Source organism: Rhinopithecus roxellana, chromosome 11 (assembly GCF_007565055.1).
Source record: "Rhinopithecus roxellana isolate Shanxi Qingling chromosome 11, ASM756505v1, whole genome shotgun sequence".
Taxonomy (NCBI): domain Eukaryota; kingdom Metazoa; phylum Chordata; class Mammalia; order Primates; family Cercopithecidae; genus Rhinopithecus; species Rhinopithecus roxellana.
Window position 1 is genome coordinate 87,319,450 of NC_044559.1, and position 18,637 is coordinate 87,338,086.

General features: G+C 44.4%; 1 protein-coding gene across 22 annotated transcripts in view; it reads left to right on the plus strand.

Annotated features, from left to right (window-relative positions):
* Window positions 1-13,751, plus strand: part of CELF2 (CUGBP Elav-like family member 2) — a 543,854-nt gene extending 530,103 nt beyond the window's left edge. For 11 of the 22 annotated variants that reach the window (XM_030940450.1, XM_030940448.1, XM_030940454.1 and 8 more), the window contains 2 exons: window positions 3,075-3,218; window positions 6,190-13,750. In XM_030940450.1, the coding sequence (XP_030796310.1) occupies window positions 3,075-3,218; window positions 6,190-6,317 (272 nt within the window). In that variant the 3' untranslated portion in view covers window positions 6,318-13,750. Of the gene's footprint in view, window positions 1-3,074; window positions 3,219-6,189 lie in introns of all 22 variants that reach the window. The other 11 variants (XM_030940451.1, XM_030940449.1, XM_030940455.1 and 8 more) reach the window with 3 other exon arrangements.
* The last annotated feature ends 4,886 nt before the right edge of the window (window positions 13,752-18,637 follow it).

Here is an 18,637-nt window from a genome sequence, read left to right on the forward strand (position 1 = left end):
AAACAACATGTTTCCGAGGTTTCACCTGAGTTCACTGCCCTCAACTTTCTCACCTTGAGTTTTAGGGGTTACTACTTAGCACAGTAATTCCCCTTCTGAGATTAAGATAAAATTGCCCAAAATAACCACTGTCCACTCCTGATTTAAGAGTGTGCATTTTCAGTAGCATGCTTTCGGGGTTTTGATTTGTTCAGTGTTTCTTTGGAATCATCTCCCACCTTCTCATACCTCTCTTCTGATCCCCTTCTCTCCCAGTTAATACGTGCTCAAGAAATTTAAACCATCTTCATATTACTTTAAGTAAAACATAAATTTAAAAGCAAATGATGTCAGGCAGAGCAAAAAAATAATAACAACGATGAATTCCAGATTTTCTACTCCACAGTTCTGTCCGAGGTTGCAAGACCTGGTGCGTTTTTCCCCAGACAGGAAGTGAGCCTCTGACGGCCCGCCTCTGTCCATTACCTGCAGGAGGCGAGTCCCGTGAGGAATGGGGACGCTGGTGTACTCGTACAGCTTTGTTCCTACAAACGTCCCCAGTGCTTTATGCCAGATCAAGTGCCCTGTGAGAAAGATAAAACATGAACACCCCAACAACCAGGACCAGTAGTGAGTGTAACAGAGAATCTAACAAGTGACAGTAACGTGCACCGGGAGAAATCTGATGAAGGGGTGACTTGTGAACAGGTGTTTCCCACTTCTAGAGGAAGAGCGATGACACACAGGTAGAATCCCATTTTTAAAAAAGGTGTTTTGTGTTTTCCTCTTCATCTCAGCCACCTTAGTTGCATACAAGGGAGGTTTTCCATATGAAATTTTTTTTTTCCATTTTAATATTAAAAACTCAGGGCATATACAAAACCAAACGGTTTCTTGGTGATGGAAAAATTGGGGGATCTATTTCAAGAGATGCTGCTGACATTTTTTCTCGGGAAGATCAGGAGCAAAAGGACAAAACCTACTTGTGTTTGTTTACTGGTCTCTTTGCTGGGCATAGACACATTCAGCATGAGCAACGTTCTAGAAAGCCAGGATTGCTCAGGCATGCCCCGTCATCTGTCATGTGCACTGAAACTATTTTCTCCCCGGCTTCAGGAGGTGAGATGTACTTCACAGTTCCAACTGGGGCCCAGTAACCCTCATTCATGCATTTGGATCTTTTGTGCAGTAGCAACATGAAAGCTGGTAGCACCAAATCTGACCAGCAAACATATCACCAAGGATGTGCACACACAGCAGCACTCAGAACATCCCTTTCCAGTATTTGGGTTTTGCATCCTTTCATGTTAAATTTTGATTCTCTTAAAACCAGAAAACATCTGGGGACCCAAGGCCCCCCTACAATCGTGTCCCTTTAAAATAGACTCCTTCCCATGCTCTAGAATATGGATATGTCCAAGGAAATGGAAGCAGTATGGGAAGTTAGTCACGAAGACACACTTTTAAATGAGAAAGGAATACTTCATTTCTGTGGCTTCCATAGTTTGCCTCAAGAAGTTTTCTTTGCAAAACAGATTATGAGACGGGGAAAGAGGAATGTAATATATTAGTGTGTGTGTGTATATATATATATAATATTTATATTTGTACATATTAATACTACAGAGAAATTAAATTAGAAATCAATCAACAAGAGAATCCCCAAATGTCTGGAAATTAAGCAACATATTTCCACATAACTCATGTTAAGAAAGAACTCACAATGAAAATTAGAAAACAGTTTGTAATCCCACCACTTTCATAATCTGTTTTGCCAGGATGGTAGACAAGCTTCTGAACTCTGTTGGACATTAAATAATGTGCACATTAAATAAATTTGTATGCCATTTCTCCAACTAAAAAAAAAAAAAAAGTTTTCTTTGTGAAAAGTCCCAGTCATTAGGATACTTTCTTGTGATATATCTTGTGGAGACAGGGGAAGAAGCTTGGTCTGACATTTTTACAAAATTCTTTTTATCCCCATTTTAGTTTTCTTCATGCCACACACAGACACCCTTCCCACATTTAGGTTCCCCAGTGCAGCTATCCCCTGGGGTTGCCTAGTTGGGCAGGCAGGCCCGTTCCTCTCCTGTGAAGGCCAGTTGAGGATTCCCGACCTGCTGCAGAAGTCGCCCCACCAGTTCTGTGAGCGCCCCTCCTTGGAAGACTCCATGCCTGGAATGCCCAAGAAACAGTCAGCCCTCATGTCCCTCAGCTCATATTTATCCCCTTTTGTGCTGCTTTTAACTTTCAAATGGTGCTCATATGGGTGGGGGAGAGTCAGGAGAGGAAAAGCGAGGGGAGCTTAGGAGCACACACCTCTCCAGCCAGCGGGGCCAAGATCTCCATGCTGCCCTTGCTGCCTGTGTTTACTGGGAAAGGACAGGTGGACGGGCAGAGCTTGGCTTCCTCGGTCTTTGCCTAGCTTCTGCATCGACTGCACTCATCTCCAAGGCTAACGCCCAGGGGCATCATTCTTCTCAAAGTCGTGGGACTCAGGCTACCTTCTTTCCTTGTCTTGACTCATTGCCAGTCATTTATAATAAAGATGATTATTAGACTGTGTGTTAAGAGATTTGGCAAATCAAAACTGGCTGGATAACTAGGCAAATGATAGAGAAATCTGAGCAGCATTACTGCTACATCCATTCTAAATTGTTACAATTTGCTTAGAATGCACACAGCACCACCCTTTTTTTCTTCTCAGAGTCTGTCTGTACCTGAGAAAATCTGGCCACCCAGGAAAAACCCATGCCAACATTATCTGCCCCCATTCTGCCCACTGTCACCTTCATCCCCATGAAGAGGTGACTGAAATGCATGCCAAGGGGCAGTATTACCTGTGACTCACAGAAGACTGTCAGTGAAAAGGAAGCTGTTCGTAGCCAGCATCTCTGGAAATCAGGAAAATCTGAAGGATGATTGCTTTCCTGAAAGGCACTCCAGCACTTGACATTTATCCATCTGTTTGTTTGTTCTTTGTAGGAAAGAAAGCTAAATGCTTAGCCTACCTGTTGTTAAAGTATTCCTAAGAAGGGACTTTGGAAACTAAGACTCAAGGGATACCTTACTCTGACTTTTTTTTTCCTCCTTAGGTCCAGAGGGGGCAAACCTCTTTATTTACCACCTTCCACAGGAATTTGGAGACCAGGACATTCTGCAGATGTTCATGCCTTTTGGAAATGTTATCTCTGCTAAAGTCTTCATTGACAAACAGACCAATCTGAGCAAGTGCTTTGGTATGCAAAAGAAACTAAGCTAGAATATTGCAGTAGGTTCCCAAGTGAAGAGTCATGGGAAGGAAAATGTGAGACAATTTCAGTCAGGATAGGGCCTTCCCCACGTGGTGGTGGGCTCTGATTTTCTGGATCCTTGTAAGCAGATTTGGGCAAAGAAAGGAAGGCTCTGGGAAATTAAAGTCGATGCCCATACATTAGGTAGTCTTACTATATTATTAAGGAATCAAACCACATTCAGCTAATCTTTCCCACTAATTCCTTACCCCTCTGGGTTTAGTGCAATTCAGACACCATGGTGGTGGGCAACACCGTATTGGGGGCTTATTGGCCTTGATGTAACACGCACACAAAGACATTTTCACAGCTAGCCAGCCATTCATCAGCACCCACACACCCATGTGTTCAGGCTGCTGCATGATCGCAGCTCCACGTGCCCGGGATGAGCGGCTGACAGATCTCACAGTTATGTAGCGAGCTGCATGACGGGACCTGAAGGGCCACAGTCGGGGAGTGAGAATGGATGTGGAGTCCAGGGGCTGGGGCGGGGGCTGTGGGAATGAATGTGAAGTCCAGAGGTGTGCAGCTGTTATCAGAGCCTGAGCTGCCATGCCCCTTTCCTCAAGCAGTCTGGACTCTGCCTCCTGTGGTGTTTTTCGCTCCCTTAGGGAGTAAGGGATGCTCGCAGAGTGGACGGATGTTTTACACCAGGACAACAGCATTCATTAAATATATTCCTTCCTTCATTTTCCAAACCCTATTGGCCCCCAAAGCAGATTACAGGCCAGGATGTTCAGAGTGTATATTACTTGGCAAGCTCAGGGCCCAGTTTGGGTTAGAATATTCACTTTAATCACTCCTGCGATTTAATAATTCATGCCGATGGGAAATAGTAACAGCATAAATCCCAGTTAGTTAGGTGAGGGCTGGAGGAAACACACAGAATTGTGTGCTATAAAGGAAAATAGCAAAGGGAGGGTGGTTCTCAAACTTAACACTGGCTGGCAATGAGGAACCAGCTCAAAGAGAATGTTTTGGCTTCTAAAACTCTATTATCATAAGGTCTAATTTGTGCTATCACCCAGGAAGGTCTGAAGGCACCGTTAAAGGACTCCGCATGTCAGCCACTTACAGTCACCACGCTACCCTAGCGGCAAGGCTGTCAGCCGGAACCCATTAGGCTGCTGCTGTGGCAACTGTATAAACTCCTCTGTGACAGTTCAGTAGAGAGGGATATGCAAATCAAATCATTATAGGGGGGTGTGTGTTTGAGCAGGAGCCTACTTTAGGGAGGCTCCCCTACACGGTTTACAAGGCTTTGAGGCAGACTTTTGTGTTTTTCACAGCTAAACAATATTCTAGGTTTATTTGGAAGGGAATTCTGCTTCATGATTTGATTTGAGAAAATATTTACTTCCTTGAAAACAGATTGTTTATCAGCCTACAACCTCCTTAACCATGTGCTCATACGGATGTAAACCATAGCTGTTAGTGTCAGCAGATGATTCTTGAGCATGATGGACTGGTTTCCATTTTTGTGAAATGCTATGGCGCCCAGGTTGCTCGGTGAGCCAACCGCATTGCTTAGGGCTGCCAGTCATAAGGTGGTGCCCTGTTCCTTCCTATTTCTTGGCCAGGTTTTGTTATCCATCTCACCTTTGTCCACTTCCATTCTGTAACCATCTTGCTGTTCTTTGATAAAGACCCAGAGGGAAAGGAAAGGGCAAAACTCTGGGATCCCAGATCACATTTATTGGGAATGAGACTTAATAAAAACGTAAACAGCCACTTTGCAATCCAGCCTGCCTCTGAAAAGCTGCTCAGTGTTATGCCACATGCCCATTTTTATCAGCTGAGAACTGTGCAGAAAAGTCACGTCCTCTTCTTCCTCCTCTAGTTTGTAGAGGAATTTTCTCTTTAACTTTAATAGCAGATGGATAGAGGTGCTCAGTATAGAACCTTCTGAACAGCTGACGTTTAGACCTACATGTAAATCAGGACGATAGCTTCCTGTCACCACTTGCATCAGCACCCTTTACAGCCTTGCCGTACCTCTGCTGCGACCTCCCCCAGTGCTGGAACAGACTCTGGGACTGAGAGCCTCTTGTCACTGGGTCTTTGCAGTTCTTTTTCAAAAGCTTGCCCTCCCTGCTGTTTTTGGTGGCGGTCGTTGCCACAGAGTAAGAACTGGGGAATTCTCTTCAGATGATGAAGCTCTAAGCCGTTGACTGTGTATCCCCGAGACTCTGGGAGATGCCAGGGAGCAATTTCCTTTCTGCTGAATTTACTGGAGCTTTGGAAATGGAAAGTGAGATAAGGAGAAAGGCCCAGCACTTCCCTAGTCTCCTTGGTAATAACTCCAAGTGGGTAAAAATCAAGTATGAGTTATTCTAGGGTTTATTTGCTAATTGACCCATCCTCCAGCCAAACAGGTGTAGGCTCTGTGTGACGGACGATGGAGAGCTGGAGTGAGAGGCCGGGGCTTGGCAGTATCCGCTGTTCCCCAGCCCTTCCCTTCCCAAGCCTGCCTGTTGGCCTCACCTGGCTGGGACACGTGAGCCCCTAGGGGCCCCCACAGCCCTTAAATGTTTACACCACTGCTTGTATGAGTAGCATGTATGGACCTGGGGTTCTTTTGGAGAGATACTAAAGGACTTGAATCACAATGATTTGAGCGAGTTCAGTAAGTGGAACTGAATTCAGCCAAACAACTGAGGTTTCAGTGTTCTGGGGAGGGGTGTGTGCTCCATGATGCCACAGTTCCAGTCCAGCCAGCTGCTCCACAGCTGCTCAATGGGCACGTTCCATCAGCCATTCATGGTGGACTCACCATCAGTTCGGCGGAGCTGTGCTGGGCCCGTGGGGGCTGGCGCCTCATGCTGGCTCTTCAGCCCTCCCTAGAGCCCCGGCCCCCTTTTCTGGTTTCTCCTGGGCTGCCTCTCCAGCCTGACTCCCTGTTCTCGGTATTTTCCAGGTTTTGTTAGCTACGACAATCCAGTCTCTGCACAAGCTGCTATCCAGGCTATGAATGGCTTTCAGATCGGCATGAAACGCTTGAAGGTGCAGCTGAAGCGTTCCAAAAACGACAGCAAACCTTACTGATCCTAACCCCAGAGGCTCCCTGCTCTCATTTTAGCTTTCTTAGGGTAAGTCCCACGAGCCAGCCTGTCTCAACAGGGAAGGCAGAGGAGGACCACATTGCCAACTTTTACCAAGAGAGACGGTTATTTTTACAATAAGGCCTCCATGTCCCCACCCACTTCCCCTACCCAGTTTGCCATAATTAAAACTTGGGCTACCTTGTTTCTATTGAGTAAATTCCTCCTCCAGTTGTGCCACTGTATTCTCCTTTGTTTTGCAATTTGAATCTCCTTTTACCTTTTTTTTTTTTTTTTTTCATTTTTGCTTTTTTAAAGAGAAGCATATACACAAATAAATGGCATCTTGAGAATTTAAAAGGCAAACAAACGCTAATGTGCAATTCTAACTCTGAAACCACTGGTGCCCCGAGAGCACTGCCTGGAGAATTCACCCCTCCTTGCCCGGCGCCCGCCCCCGGAGGGAGGGCCCGGTGCTTAGAGGTTAACGTGGTGGCCTAGGAGAGGGAGAAGCCAGGAGAAGCACTTACTCCAACCACACGTCTTTCCACTACATCGGCTTGTTTTACTAAGTAGGATTTTATTTTAGGGTTCAAAGAAACATGACATTTATTGGTCAAATGATTACACTGGTTGTCTATTTTGTTATTGTTTTATTTTAGTTTTTAGAAAGGATTAATGTACAAAAAGATTTAGAGATCTGTTTCTTAAAGCTACAGGGTTTAAAAATAAAAATGAGTGAAAATACTTGATGTTTCTTGAAAGATAAATTTAATAATAATAAATAAATACATAAATACATAAATAAAAAAGAAAGCCACAGGCCTGTAAATTTTATTTGTAAAAAAGCATTTCTATTTTTATACAAAATTTTTACTGCCTCAGAAATAATGGAAGTTATTTATTGCCTATTGTTAACTTATTGGGTACCTAAAGAGCAGTTCTCTGTCTAGCTAGAACCTTCTGAAGTAGTCTCTAGAGGAATTGTTCTAGGAATGGGCTTTTTTTCACCGTTGAACCCTAGACCTAAAGTTCATGCTTTATCCTCTCGTTGTTTGTATCTGTCTGATGATTTTGTTCGTAACTTCCATTATCTAGTTTACAGTTCAGTCGTCTGACTTTCCCCGTATGTCACATTTGTTGAAACTGGACCCTCTCCCCCTGTCCCTCACCCCAAAACACCCGGAATCCATCCCCTTTCACTCTCTCCAGATGGATTCTCTTGGGGTTTCATTGTGCTGTGGATAAAGAGTGTAAGAAATGCAAATTATGTGAATGGCTCGGAGACTCCCTAATGACCTAAGATTTGCATTAGTTTTTCTCCTGCACCCTTAAAAGTGATTTTGTTGCTGCTGCATAGATTCTGTGTAACTTTTTACTCTTCCTTGTTTTTTCCCTAGACATCTTCATGCCCGTTAGTTCATCGTTTGCCTAGCATGTCCCTGTGGCGTCTCAAAAAAAAGTTTCATCGTCCCGTCATTGTTTCTGATGTCTTTCTGACCTCACATCATATTTGGTTCTCCTACTGACCTTTGATCTAGTTTGACCTTTGAAATTTGCATGTGACCTCATCTAGCTATGAATTCTGGGAAGTCAATGTGAAAAACATTGCTGCATTCATGCAAGACTGAAATTTATTATTAGACAAATTCATTATAGAAAAAAAACCTGTGGCAAAAACGTTTCTTTCTTTTTTTTTTCTTTTCCTAAAACAGACTTGAAAGTATTATACAGGGATTGGCATTCTTCCCGGTCACTGGTAACAATAGCAATATGTGTCCAGGGACACAGAATGTTGGTTTCTAACAGACTACTTCCAAAAACAGTTTGAGAAAAAAACTGTCTGATTTTAAGTCTCTAGAGGTCTGTAATAGTTTTTACATTTTTCAGGCAGTGTAAAGTTTTTTGATAAGGCCATTTTAGGTGGCTCACTTTCTCATTAAGATATATATATAGAACCACTTTTTGTAGATTAGTATAAGAAAAATATTTACCCTGTTTTGGGGCAAATGCTACCTATTTGTGTCACCTTTTGCTGAACTCACAGTTAGACAATCCATGGTTTAATGCACATGAAATTACCTATATTTTATACTGTTTCAATGTACAGGAGAAAGGTTACTGTAAACTGTGTTATGTTGGTGCTTCTGTGAATTAAGTTGTGGTTTCATCATGAGTCTTAATGTTCTTTGTTGATAAGACAAGTTTAGAATTGGTTTACTTAATACAAAAAAAAAAAGAATTTCAAAAAAAAAAAAAGTTGTTTGCTTAAAAAAAATTTCATGTGAGGGAAAAAAAAAAAAAAAACCTATTCCAGAATAAGTTTTGTGTTGGCTTGTGAAGCATTGATGTCATTTTTTTTTAATTGTGGACTATTTAGATGTGTTTGTGTTCAGCAAAATGTGATCTGTTTTTTCTTTTAAAGAAAAAAAGTGAAAATATATAGTGCCAAATTCCAAAGGTACTTCCTTCCTAGAGCTTCAGTGTGTTTCTTGTGAGAAGTAATTTGATAACATGGGTATTTTATTATGTGTTTTGTATAAATCCCTAATATTTAAAAAAACAAAAAACAAAAAAAGGTTAAAAAGTTTGTTAACTTGCTATCCTGTGGTCTTGTTGCCTGAAATTGTTATTGTTTGTTATTTCTCTCTGATGTTTTTTGTAAGACATTGTATAAGTGCCCATGTCCCACTTTTTTAACCACTCCGCACATCAGTGCTGTGAAGGCAACCTCACCATGTATTTTCTTCATAATCTATGGAAACCTCTAAGGTGAGAAAGTTTTGAACTTTTAACCCTTTCTACCCAGAGCTATCTGGAATGTTGATAACTTTTTATACCATCACGATTTGAGTTTGTTTTGGGGTGTTTCCAATTTGGATTTTTTTCCCCTGCATCTATCCTCTAAGTTGTTTCGGTTTGACTACTTTGTTCTTTGGTTAAGATCCAAAAGAAAACAATTCCACGAGGCCAATCTAAAGGGAAAAAATCCTACACTACTTTTGATTATTTCTCATTTTTGGGAACAGAATTCCTAATGTGCTACTAGAATTCCTTCTTCAGTTTTAACGAGTAATTGGATAAACCCTGAGGGAAAACGGAGGTAGATTCAGCACCTAACAATCCTGTGTGCTTTTTAGTGCTATGTCCTAGTCTAGAATATTTTCATATACCTTGCAGTAAAACGGACTTTGTGGCAGGATAATCTTTTGAGGGGTTTTGTTTCTGTTTCTTAAATACTCCTAAACAATATTTCTAATCAGCCATTACGCTGGGGCATCTCCGACCCCAGTAGGTACCACTGAATATACCAGGTGTCTGGAGTTAGAAGCCCATAGCCCTTTCCCAGCCTTTTTGGTTTTTTTAATTGAACACTTTTAAAGGGGACTGACCATCTAAGTTAAGCTCAGTTCTTTATCACAATGTACTGACCAAATACCTAGCACCAGTTCCAATACCTAGCACCAGTTCCTGCTGCCACTTTTTAAAGTGCCATATGACTTTCTATGAACAGGTACCTTGCTGTCTTGACAAATCCTAATGTCACGCCTACAGCCCCAACACAAGCTCCAGCCTTCCTCTTCGGTATGCCCTGGAAGCTTCTTGGCCTCAGCTCCCCTTCCCCGCTCAGCACCCTGTTAGGATCAGTGTGTGTGGATGGGATAGCCCTGGGATAGAAAGGACTAGCCTCTACTGATGCAAAAAACAAAAAGCAACACAAACGTTTCCTTCTTATAGCACATGCACTTACAGTGACATGGTTTGTATTATCCTCACATGTGTTTACTACTGCTGAGGCCTTCCTTCATCCTCTGAGGGCTATTTTGTACTTCCTGCAGCAATCAGCTTAATAACAACCGTTATTGCACCTGTCTCTCTCCGAGAACACGGTGTGTCTCGACACATACATGGAAACACAAGAGCCCACCACTTGAATTTCTAAGACCGTTTCATCCAGAAACTCTTTATCAATTACCTAAATCTCAATGAAAAACAATTCTGATTTCTTTCCTGAAGCAGACTCCCCTCCCCATTTCCCTCTCAACTCACCTGCATGCATCTCCCCTGGAGGAAACACTGAGGGCAGGGGACAGGAGGCTCAGGACGGGCCCTCTGAGTCGAGTGTTCCTTCTTCACAAGTCACCGAGAAAGGACATGAGTGGGAAAGCCCTTTTTTGCCCTTCTCCAAAAAAAAAAAACCTTTCACAGAGACAAACTGTCCTTCTATCCACTTTATCTTTTACTATCAAAAGGAAATAGCTGCAAGGGTACAAAGGGCCTGTGCCAGAAGAAAACACACACAGGGAAACTGCTTTTTTTAATCAAGTGTAGAGAATAGTCATTTTTAATCTAAATTAGAGAATTGTGATACAATGGCAGTCCTCAAAGGCGTAAGGAGTTCATCTTTCTTTCACCATAGGGGTTATAGTTGGCTTGTGCTACTCTGGAATCATTTTACTGTTTGTTTTTATTATCTTAAGTGCTAATTAAAAAAAAAATAAAATTTTAAAAAAACCTGTAGTTTCATTACCTTTTTGAATAATGTCATACAAAAAATGTATGTTTTTTTGTGCTGTGAGAATTGATGTTTGTAGATTAATAATCATTTTGTTTAGAATTACAAAATAGTTTTTAAATATTGTCTGAGAAAAGCCAAAGTTAATGCAACCTAGTGGAAACTGTAAGACCATTTGAGTATTGTTTGTTTTATTGATGCATTTGGATTTTGTTGTTTGATGGAATTTGAGCCAAAAAAAAACATACGCAGGCTTTCCTATTTCTACAACTGATTGTACTTATGCATTTTGTACCAGTGGAACTTTTTATACTGGAGATTAAAAAAAAAAATGGAAATTTTTGTGGCTTGCTCTGGTGGGCCCCTGACAATGACTGATTTCAAGTTTGATTTCGGGTTGATAGAAAGAAAGTTGCTTTTCTTTTGAGAATTAAAAACTTTGGCTTGATTTCTTTTTTCCCTTTGCTTATACCTAGCATTAGAATTTTGTCTTAAAATAACAGCGGTAAGTTTCACTTTTTATTCTGTATTGTGCAGTTACACAATAAGGTAATTAGATTTAGAAGTACTCAGTCACTTTAAGTGGATAAATGTATTAGTTAAAACTTTAGGGTTTGCTTTTTTGCTGTTTAGATCAAAGTTTTTTCTGATTCTTCTGTCCTCATTGTGAACATAACCGTGTAGTTGAAACAGTCAAACTTATTTTTGTAATGTATGTTACTGTGTGATGCAGTTTTTTGCTTCTGTCTCCAATATTAAACCATTTTCCTAATACTTGTTTCTCTCTCTGCGTGTTGTATTGTTGGTAGTCATTATATGTTGGTGATACATCTGCACACCTCACTGTTTCACGTATCTGTTTTTTTCTCTATGTTGTGTAAAAAGATACAGTCGATTCCACTTAAGTGAATATCTGATTTGGTAAAGAGGAAACTGCACACCAGCCACCTTTGATTTATGTACAACCGCCCACGTGAACTCCTGCTTCCAAGATTTATACACTTTTTTCCTACGGTTCACCTCAGTAACTGCCTTCGGGGTTGGATTTGCCAAGGTGTTTTACGGTCTTTTGACCACACAGGTTAATTTCCCCTTCTCTCCCCGCCCCCATGAGTCTATCCACACAGTTCTTAACATACATTCCAAACTGCTGCTGGGGTTTCCTCTCTACACCCACGAGGCCAAACCCACATCATTACAGTCCTACTCTTCTTAGACACCAATCACCTTTCTAAAAGAGGTGAGTTCTCCAGGGAAGAAAAATAAACTTAGCCGGTGAAAAGGGTTAAACTTAAGTCTATTTGTTGCCATCACTCAAAAGATATGTATAGAAAAGTCATTTAAATTATTTATTTCTACAAGCTAATTGAATCCAGGAGCAGCTTTAATTATTAACACTAACGGAAGAGAAAAGAAGTATTTCCAAGGGCTCAAATGGAAGCTGTACTCAGTCCGGTGGAGGCAGGGGGAGGTAAAGTTTCTCACACTCAAGTCGTCTTCATAGTTTACTGTCCTTTTCCAAACAAAAGCTAATAATGCCATACGCATCCACACACTCCCTCCTGGATGAACCTAAGTCTCGTCCCCACTGTCACCCCAAGGCCAGTTATCAAAAACTGTTCCTTCTCTGCCCTCAAAGACTGAAGCCGCAGGCCCTGTTCTGCCTCTGCTCAGGAATCTGATTGCTCTTAAAGTGCTCTTACAAGATTCCGTCAATGTTTGCTCCCTCTGTCTTATCTCTCCTTCCAGTATTTTCAGACGCACAAGCTCTGACTCAGGCCACCCAGCACCTGGCAGCCTTCCTCTGGGTGCCAGTGAAATCTCTCCCAGTAGGTGCTCAGGCTCTTCACCCTCTCGTTGCAGCAGCCCCTCTGGCCCGAGATTGTATTTTCCAGTCTGCTCAACAACAGAGGGGCCTGGCGAGGTGGAGGAAGGGAGGCTCCCTCCCCGGGGCTGGCTGCCTCAGTGATGGTGATGCCACCAGCTCCAGCCTGCACGGATGGAGCTCACTTCCTGCCACCACTTCTGCTTTCAGTCTCCTCATAGCCTTCGGCAGTCTCCTCTGAAAACACACTGCCTATGTTAGTGGGAAAGGATGGCTAAGGGTGTGAATTCTTTTTATTAGGGAGGTGGGAGGGGATGTTGGGAGGTATGGGGGGTGATTAAATTATTTCCAAGGTGCAAGTGTTTATTTTTCAAATCTATAAGTACATAGATCCACCATTTTGGCACAAGACAAAATACTCATGCTAAGCAAAGGAAGAGAAAGACAAAGCCAGTTTTTGTTGCTTTTCTAAAGCAACAAATAATTCTCCAAAGAAGGGGATGAAAATGCTAGTTCCTTTAAGCACTTATGACTATAAAGTTGGTCCCTGCTTAAATTCATACCCATAGTTTTGAGTCGGTATGACCCCGCTGCAGTGTGAGCAAGGTGAATCCGTGTGCCATGCAAGGACCACCTTGGGATACTGCAGCACCATCAACATCTGCCTTGCTGATGGAAGCCACACACGCTGCCCAGCCCACAGCAGTTGCACGCACCCGATGGGCTCGGACTCTTAGCTGGCAGGCTAGGACACACAGTGAACATAAATGTACTGTGAATCGTTCCTGATAAGTGAATAAAACATTGTGACCAAACAATCAGCTTATTCACTTATCAGGAATCGACTGTTCTGCTAATTTGCTGTTGTTGTTTTTCATCTCTGTTGTAGTTCACTATTTTTGCTGTGTTCTGTTCTCTCATGCTTGGGCAAATCACTGGGAATATTATCTTCATGTGACCATGAAACGTTTCTATTGAGTGAAAATGATATCTTAACAAAATCTATGCACTTGCTATCAGGAACACAATACTGGATGTGTCTTATATATATTGAACTATATAGTACTCGATTTCTTAAATAAAGCTTAAGAAAGGACTCTGTTGTGTGTAAAGTTCATGTGATTATTTTTCAAAGCAGTGTTTCTAAGGGGTATTTTTGTTCTTTTAAGTCTTGAGTGATACAGGATATTTTTCATTAAAATTATATCACTGGCTTTATGACTTAATATTCAATAAATTGACTTTGGAAACAAAAGTTCTCCGGAGTGCATTTGAGCCAAGAGACCTCTGGAAGTCCACCCCCTGCCTCATGACCATAGCGAGTCTCTACCCACCCACTGTGGGGGGCAGAACACAGCAGTCCCTTCCTGGCCAAAAAGCCCACTAGGAGGCACCCAGAGTCCGCCCCAACCTACAAAACCTGACTGCCTTCCTGGATGTGATCTCTTTAGGCCCAGAAGAAAGGGCACCAAAGAGAAAGGCAGATCCAGGAATAATGCTGGTTTGTGTCAATACTTTGCCAGAATGATGTGGCAGTGAAAGCATGCCCTGCTGGAGAACAATAGCCGCCCTATTCAGGACCGCAGAATGAGAGGCAGCAAGAGAAGGCATTTGATCATGCAGGATGAGAAGGGTAATGTTTCAAAGCGGTATGTGAGAGAGAGACATCCTATAACAGTTGCAGCGCTTAAACGGGAGGCCTGCTGCTTGGTCCTTTGAAGGAATATTTTTGAAATTTTTCCTGCAGGCCATACGTTTGAACAGAATGGCATTTTCTGTTGGATTCCTTTTTTGCTTCAGGGTTTTATGTTGGATTTGTTTTTCTAGCTTAATGTTTGATTCTGAGAAAAACTCCTGAACTTCTACTTGCAAAATGGCACAAGCATCCTGATCCTTTATGAAGCAAATCTTATTCATCCCTGGTAATGAGGGACAGAAAGAGCAGCTAATGAAAACCCACAGATAATCCAGAATAATTCTTCCATTCTCTGCCTTCTCCCACCACAAACCTCCTCCTATTCATAAATTTCTCACAAAAAAAGAAGCTTCTAATGAAAGTGAGGGAGCAGAGAAAGAGCCAAGAAGCAGGAAAAGGTAGCCAAAGCCAAGGGCCTGGAGAGGGGGCACCTGCTGGTGCTGCGCAGCCACCCGGGAAGCGCTTAACATTGGGAGACCCACGGTTCGTGAGACCTGGGTGCGGGTGCTGAAGAGCTGCCTGCATGTGAGGAGCCCTTCACAGTCCTCCCTTGCCAGTCAGGCACCCAGCTAGAACACACCCCTTCTGTAAAGGGCACACAGCCGAGGGCATCATGGGTAGGAGGGCACTGAGTCAGGGAAGGAATAAGACCAACACATTCCCCTGTTGGTGTGCAGCCCTGATTCCAGAGTCCCCCATGTCTCCCTAAGCAGGGGCTGCCCGCTGGGAGACCAGCACAGAGTGACAGGTCGAGGCAGCTGGAAGTCATCTGCCGGGCAGGAGCTGCTTTCTGAGGAACACTCCATGTCTTGTAACCTGTCTCTACTGGTCAGCAAAGCACCCTGGCACCAGCTTCCACGTGCCTGCATCAGGAGGGTGTTTAATACAAACTGCACACACACAGTGTTCTCCAACTGGTCACTTACAGCAGAAGCCGCACATAAGAATCCCCAGTTGTGAGACACTGGAGGATCCTTCGCTCATGAAGCTGCTGTGCCCTGTATAGAAAGTTCTCAGGTGCATTCTCTGGGAGGCCAGACTGCCTCAAAGTGAATGCCAGCTCTACCACTAATTACCCAGGGAACCTCTGTGCCTGAATTTCCTCATTAGCACAAGGAGGGTAAAAATAATACCTAACGCATGGGGTTGTCATGAGGATCAACTAAGCCAATACACGGAAAATGATGTGCTCAGGGTCCACGGCGCTGTGAGCTCGAGGCCGGGCCGCAGGTGAATCGGAGCAGCCACACCTACAGACAGGGCAGCTGAACTCGCCTCTACTGGCCTGGCCTCTCACCTCCCAGCAGGTGTCCGCTTAGCCACCTGCAGAGAGCCCCACAGAGCTCCCTGGGTTCCGTGGGGAACTATAGGCAAGGTCTGACCAGAAAGTACAGTTCTTCCAGCAGAGCTCTCTGCACCGACAAGTCCCAGAACAGGCCTTTCCCCTTCAGAGACACTGTCCACTCTAGTGGCACCTCCCTTTACAGGCTCACACACCACACAGCTCCAGGAAGTCACCAATTCATCCCACGCTAGGATACGGAAATGATTCCTCACTCGAATCCACCCCTTCCTACCTGTATTATATTTAGGCATCACTTCCCCAAAAGAAAAGCCTAGCTGTCCAGTTTGGGCCCAAGGCAGGAGTGACAAGGTCACCTGTAGATTTGTCTATAACAAGCCTGTAGGTTCCAGGCCCTTCCAAGGCAAAGTGGTGCTCAACAGCAACCTGAATGGGTGTATGACCACCTCGGGGAGAGCAGAAGCCGGACTTCTGAAACAAGGGCAGGCACACAGATGCAGCCAGGCAGAGAGCACCCGACCCCCACCCCCCATCCTCACTCTCCTCCCAATTCACCACAGGCGCTATGCTTTTGTTTTCTTTATTTGGTGATCCACGCAGCAGTTTAGAAAAATTATTTTGCTACTAAAAGCACAAAAATGAAAAGTAATTGCTTTAGCAGAGGGTGACTCTTAAGAGAGACTCGCCATTACCTAAGCCCTGTGGCAAACTGTTACAGTCTCCAGAGTCATTCTCCCTTTCCCTCCTCTCTCCACTCCTTTCTATCTTCCCACATTCTTTGCGATGCAGCAGAGCATTCACTATATATGGTGTGCTGTTTCCATGTCACATGTGTCTGTCTCCTCAGCTAGACCATGAGCCCTCTGAAGGAAGTGACTGTATCTCATCCATCACTGGATCCCCCGTGCCTTGCACAGTACCTGCCATCTAGTCAGGGTTCAAACATGCTGGCTGGTTGAGGAGACTCTGGGAGGCAGCAGTGAGCATGCCGGGGCTGGGGACAAGGCTTCCTTATTCAACTGTGGATGGGCTCAGGAGGATGGAAACTGGAGACCTCCTGGCAAAAGTCAGGAGCCACAATGGCGGGGGGGCCTAGGGCGTGAGTGGGAATGAGGGAGAACCACTGCAGCGAGCCCCCTATGCAAGCTCTACCTGGTGGCCCCAAAGCTCCTCAGCTAAGAGGCCCCCAAGTGGAAGACTTGCCTGCTATGAGGTCAAGCCACCTCAGATGTCCTATCATCTCTTTCTGCACCCACTTGGGAACATTTTCTATCTAGGGACTGCCCCTCAACAGAAGCATAACATCTCAGAGATCAGAAGGGCCATAGAACTAAGTCCACATGAACCGAAACCATGGAGACAGGGGCCTGACTCAGGCATTCCTGAGAAGCGGATCCACTCCCTTTCCCCCATCTCCCGCAGCAGCTCCTGTTGGGCCTGGCAAGTGAGTGCCTGAGGCAGGATGGGGCTGACACCAGCTCCCGCCCTGCACAGCACAACCGAGCCATTCATACAGACTTGGACAGGCGCAAGGTCCCTGTTGCTGCAGGGATGCCATTTGGCGGCAGGCATGCAGGACACGGGCTTGGATCCTAGTTCTGTGTCCCAACACATCAATAGCTACCACGGAGCGAGGGCGTACGCCAGTAATCATTCATTTGTCCAAAACACGCATTAAAGAGCTACCTATGGCAGGCATTCCGGTAGGGCCATGGGTACAGACAGTTAACACATCATACCCCTCCCTCTAAGAGTTTGGCCACAACTAGCTTCTCTGCCAAACAAGGGAAAACAGGTAAGCAAGTGGATGGTCCAGGCAAACCTCTCTCCCTGCACAGCAGACACTGCATCCCAGGGCACCCACACAGATTACGTGCTCAGAGAGACAGTTCTGTCTGTGGGACTCTCTGCCTTAGCTGAGCTCACTGTTGCTCAGACTCAGCATTGCCCTGCTGGAGCTTAAACGGCTGTCCTGGGGGAGGATGAAAGACAGGGGGAGACAGGGCAAGAAGCTCCCTAAAGCTTCTACACAACAATGTCTTTACTGAGCTGACCAAAGTGGCCCAAGTGCTCCTGAGTCACGCTTCCCAACCACCCAACTATGACACATTCTTCCCCATCTACAAAATGGGATCCAACCAACAGCTTCACACCTTTAAAAACTATGAACTGAAACAAATGCTGGGCGCCTTCCCCTCAAGGAACACAATTAGGCTGGGTAGGTGGGTAGGGGAGATGTAAGGGAGGACAGGGCTGCTGTGGGCCTGAGGGGCAGGGCTCTGGCAAGAGAAGAATGAATGCCGTGCTGTGCTGACGCTGCAGTCACCACCCACCTGGAGCTCCACGACCCCATGCCCCGCCGGCCCAGCTCTGCCCGCTTTCTATCCGCCACTGACTGCATCCCCCTGGAGGTGCCCCTTCAGCCTCTCCCACAGTGTCAGCACACCCCCATTCGCAGCCTCAACTTCTGCCCAGTAGCAATAAAATGTTGGTACCCACTTGCCTGCATTCCCTGGCACACAACGCTCTGCAGAGCAGGTGTCAGAGAAGGGGAGGTTCCCAACTCAACTCCCCTGGCCCTGAGATAAGAGGGCCAGGCAAGCAGCCCCTCAGGTTGGCCAGACAAGGAAATATTGGCGATCTGTCATTCATGAACGTGATTATAAATATATGTCATACACCTCTATAATTAAAACCATCCAGGTTAAAATTTGAATAATTCACAAACTTACAGTGTGGTATGAATTTGGAAACATTGATCTGAAGTAATGTTTTCCAAATTCTATTCTACAGACATTACCCTGCAAGATAATCTATGGGAAAAATAAGTTCGGCAGCCAAGAAGGTGTGAGGAGTGCTGTTAACCCAATCCTCCTGGAAGCTGCCCAGGTGCAGTCACTTAGAAAAGCTCTGGGACAGCTCTGCACCCTGCAGCAAAGACCTATCTAGTTCACCTTGTTCAGCCCAGTGCAAGGTGTGCTTTC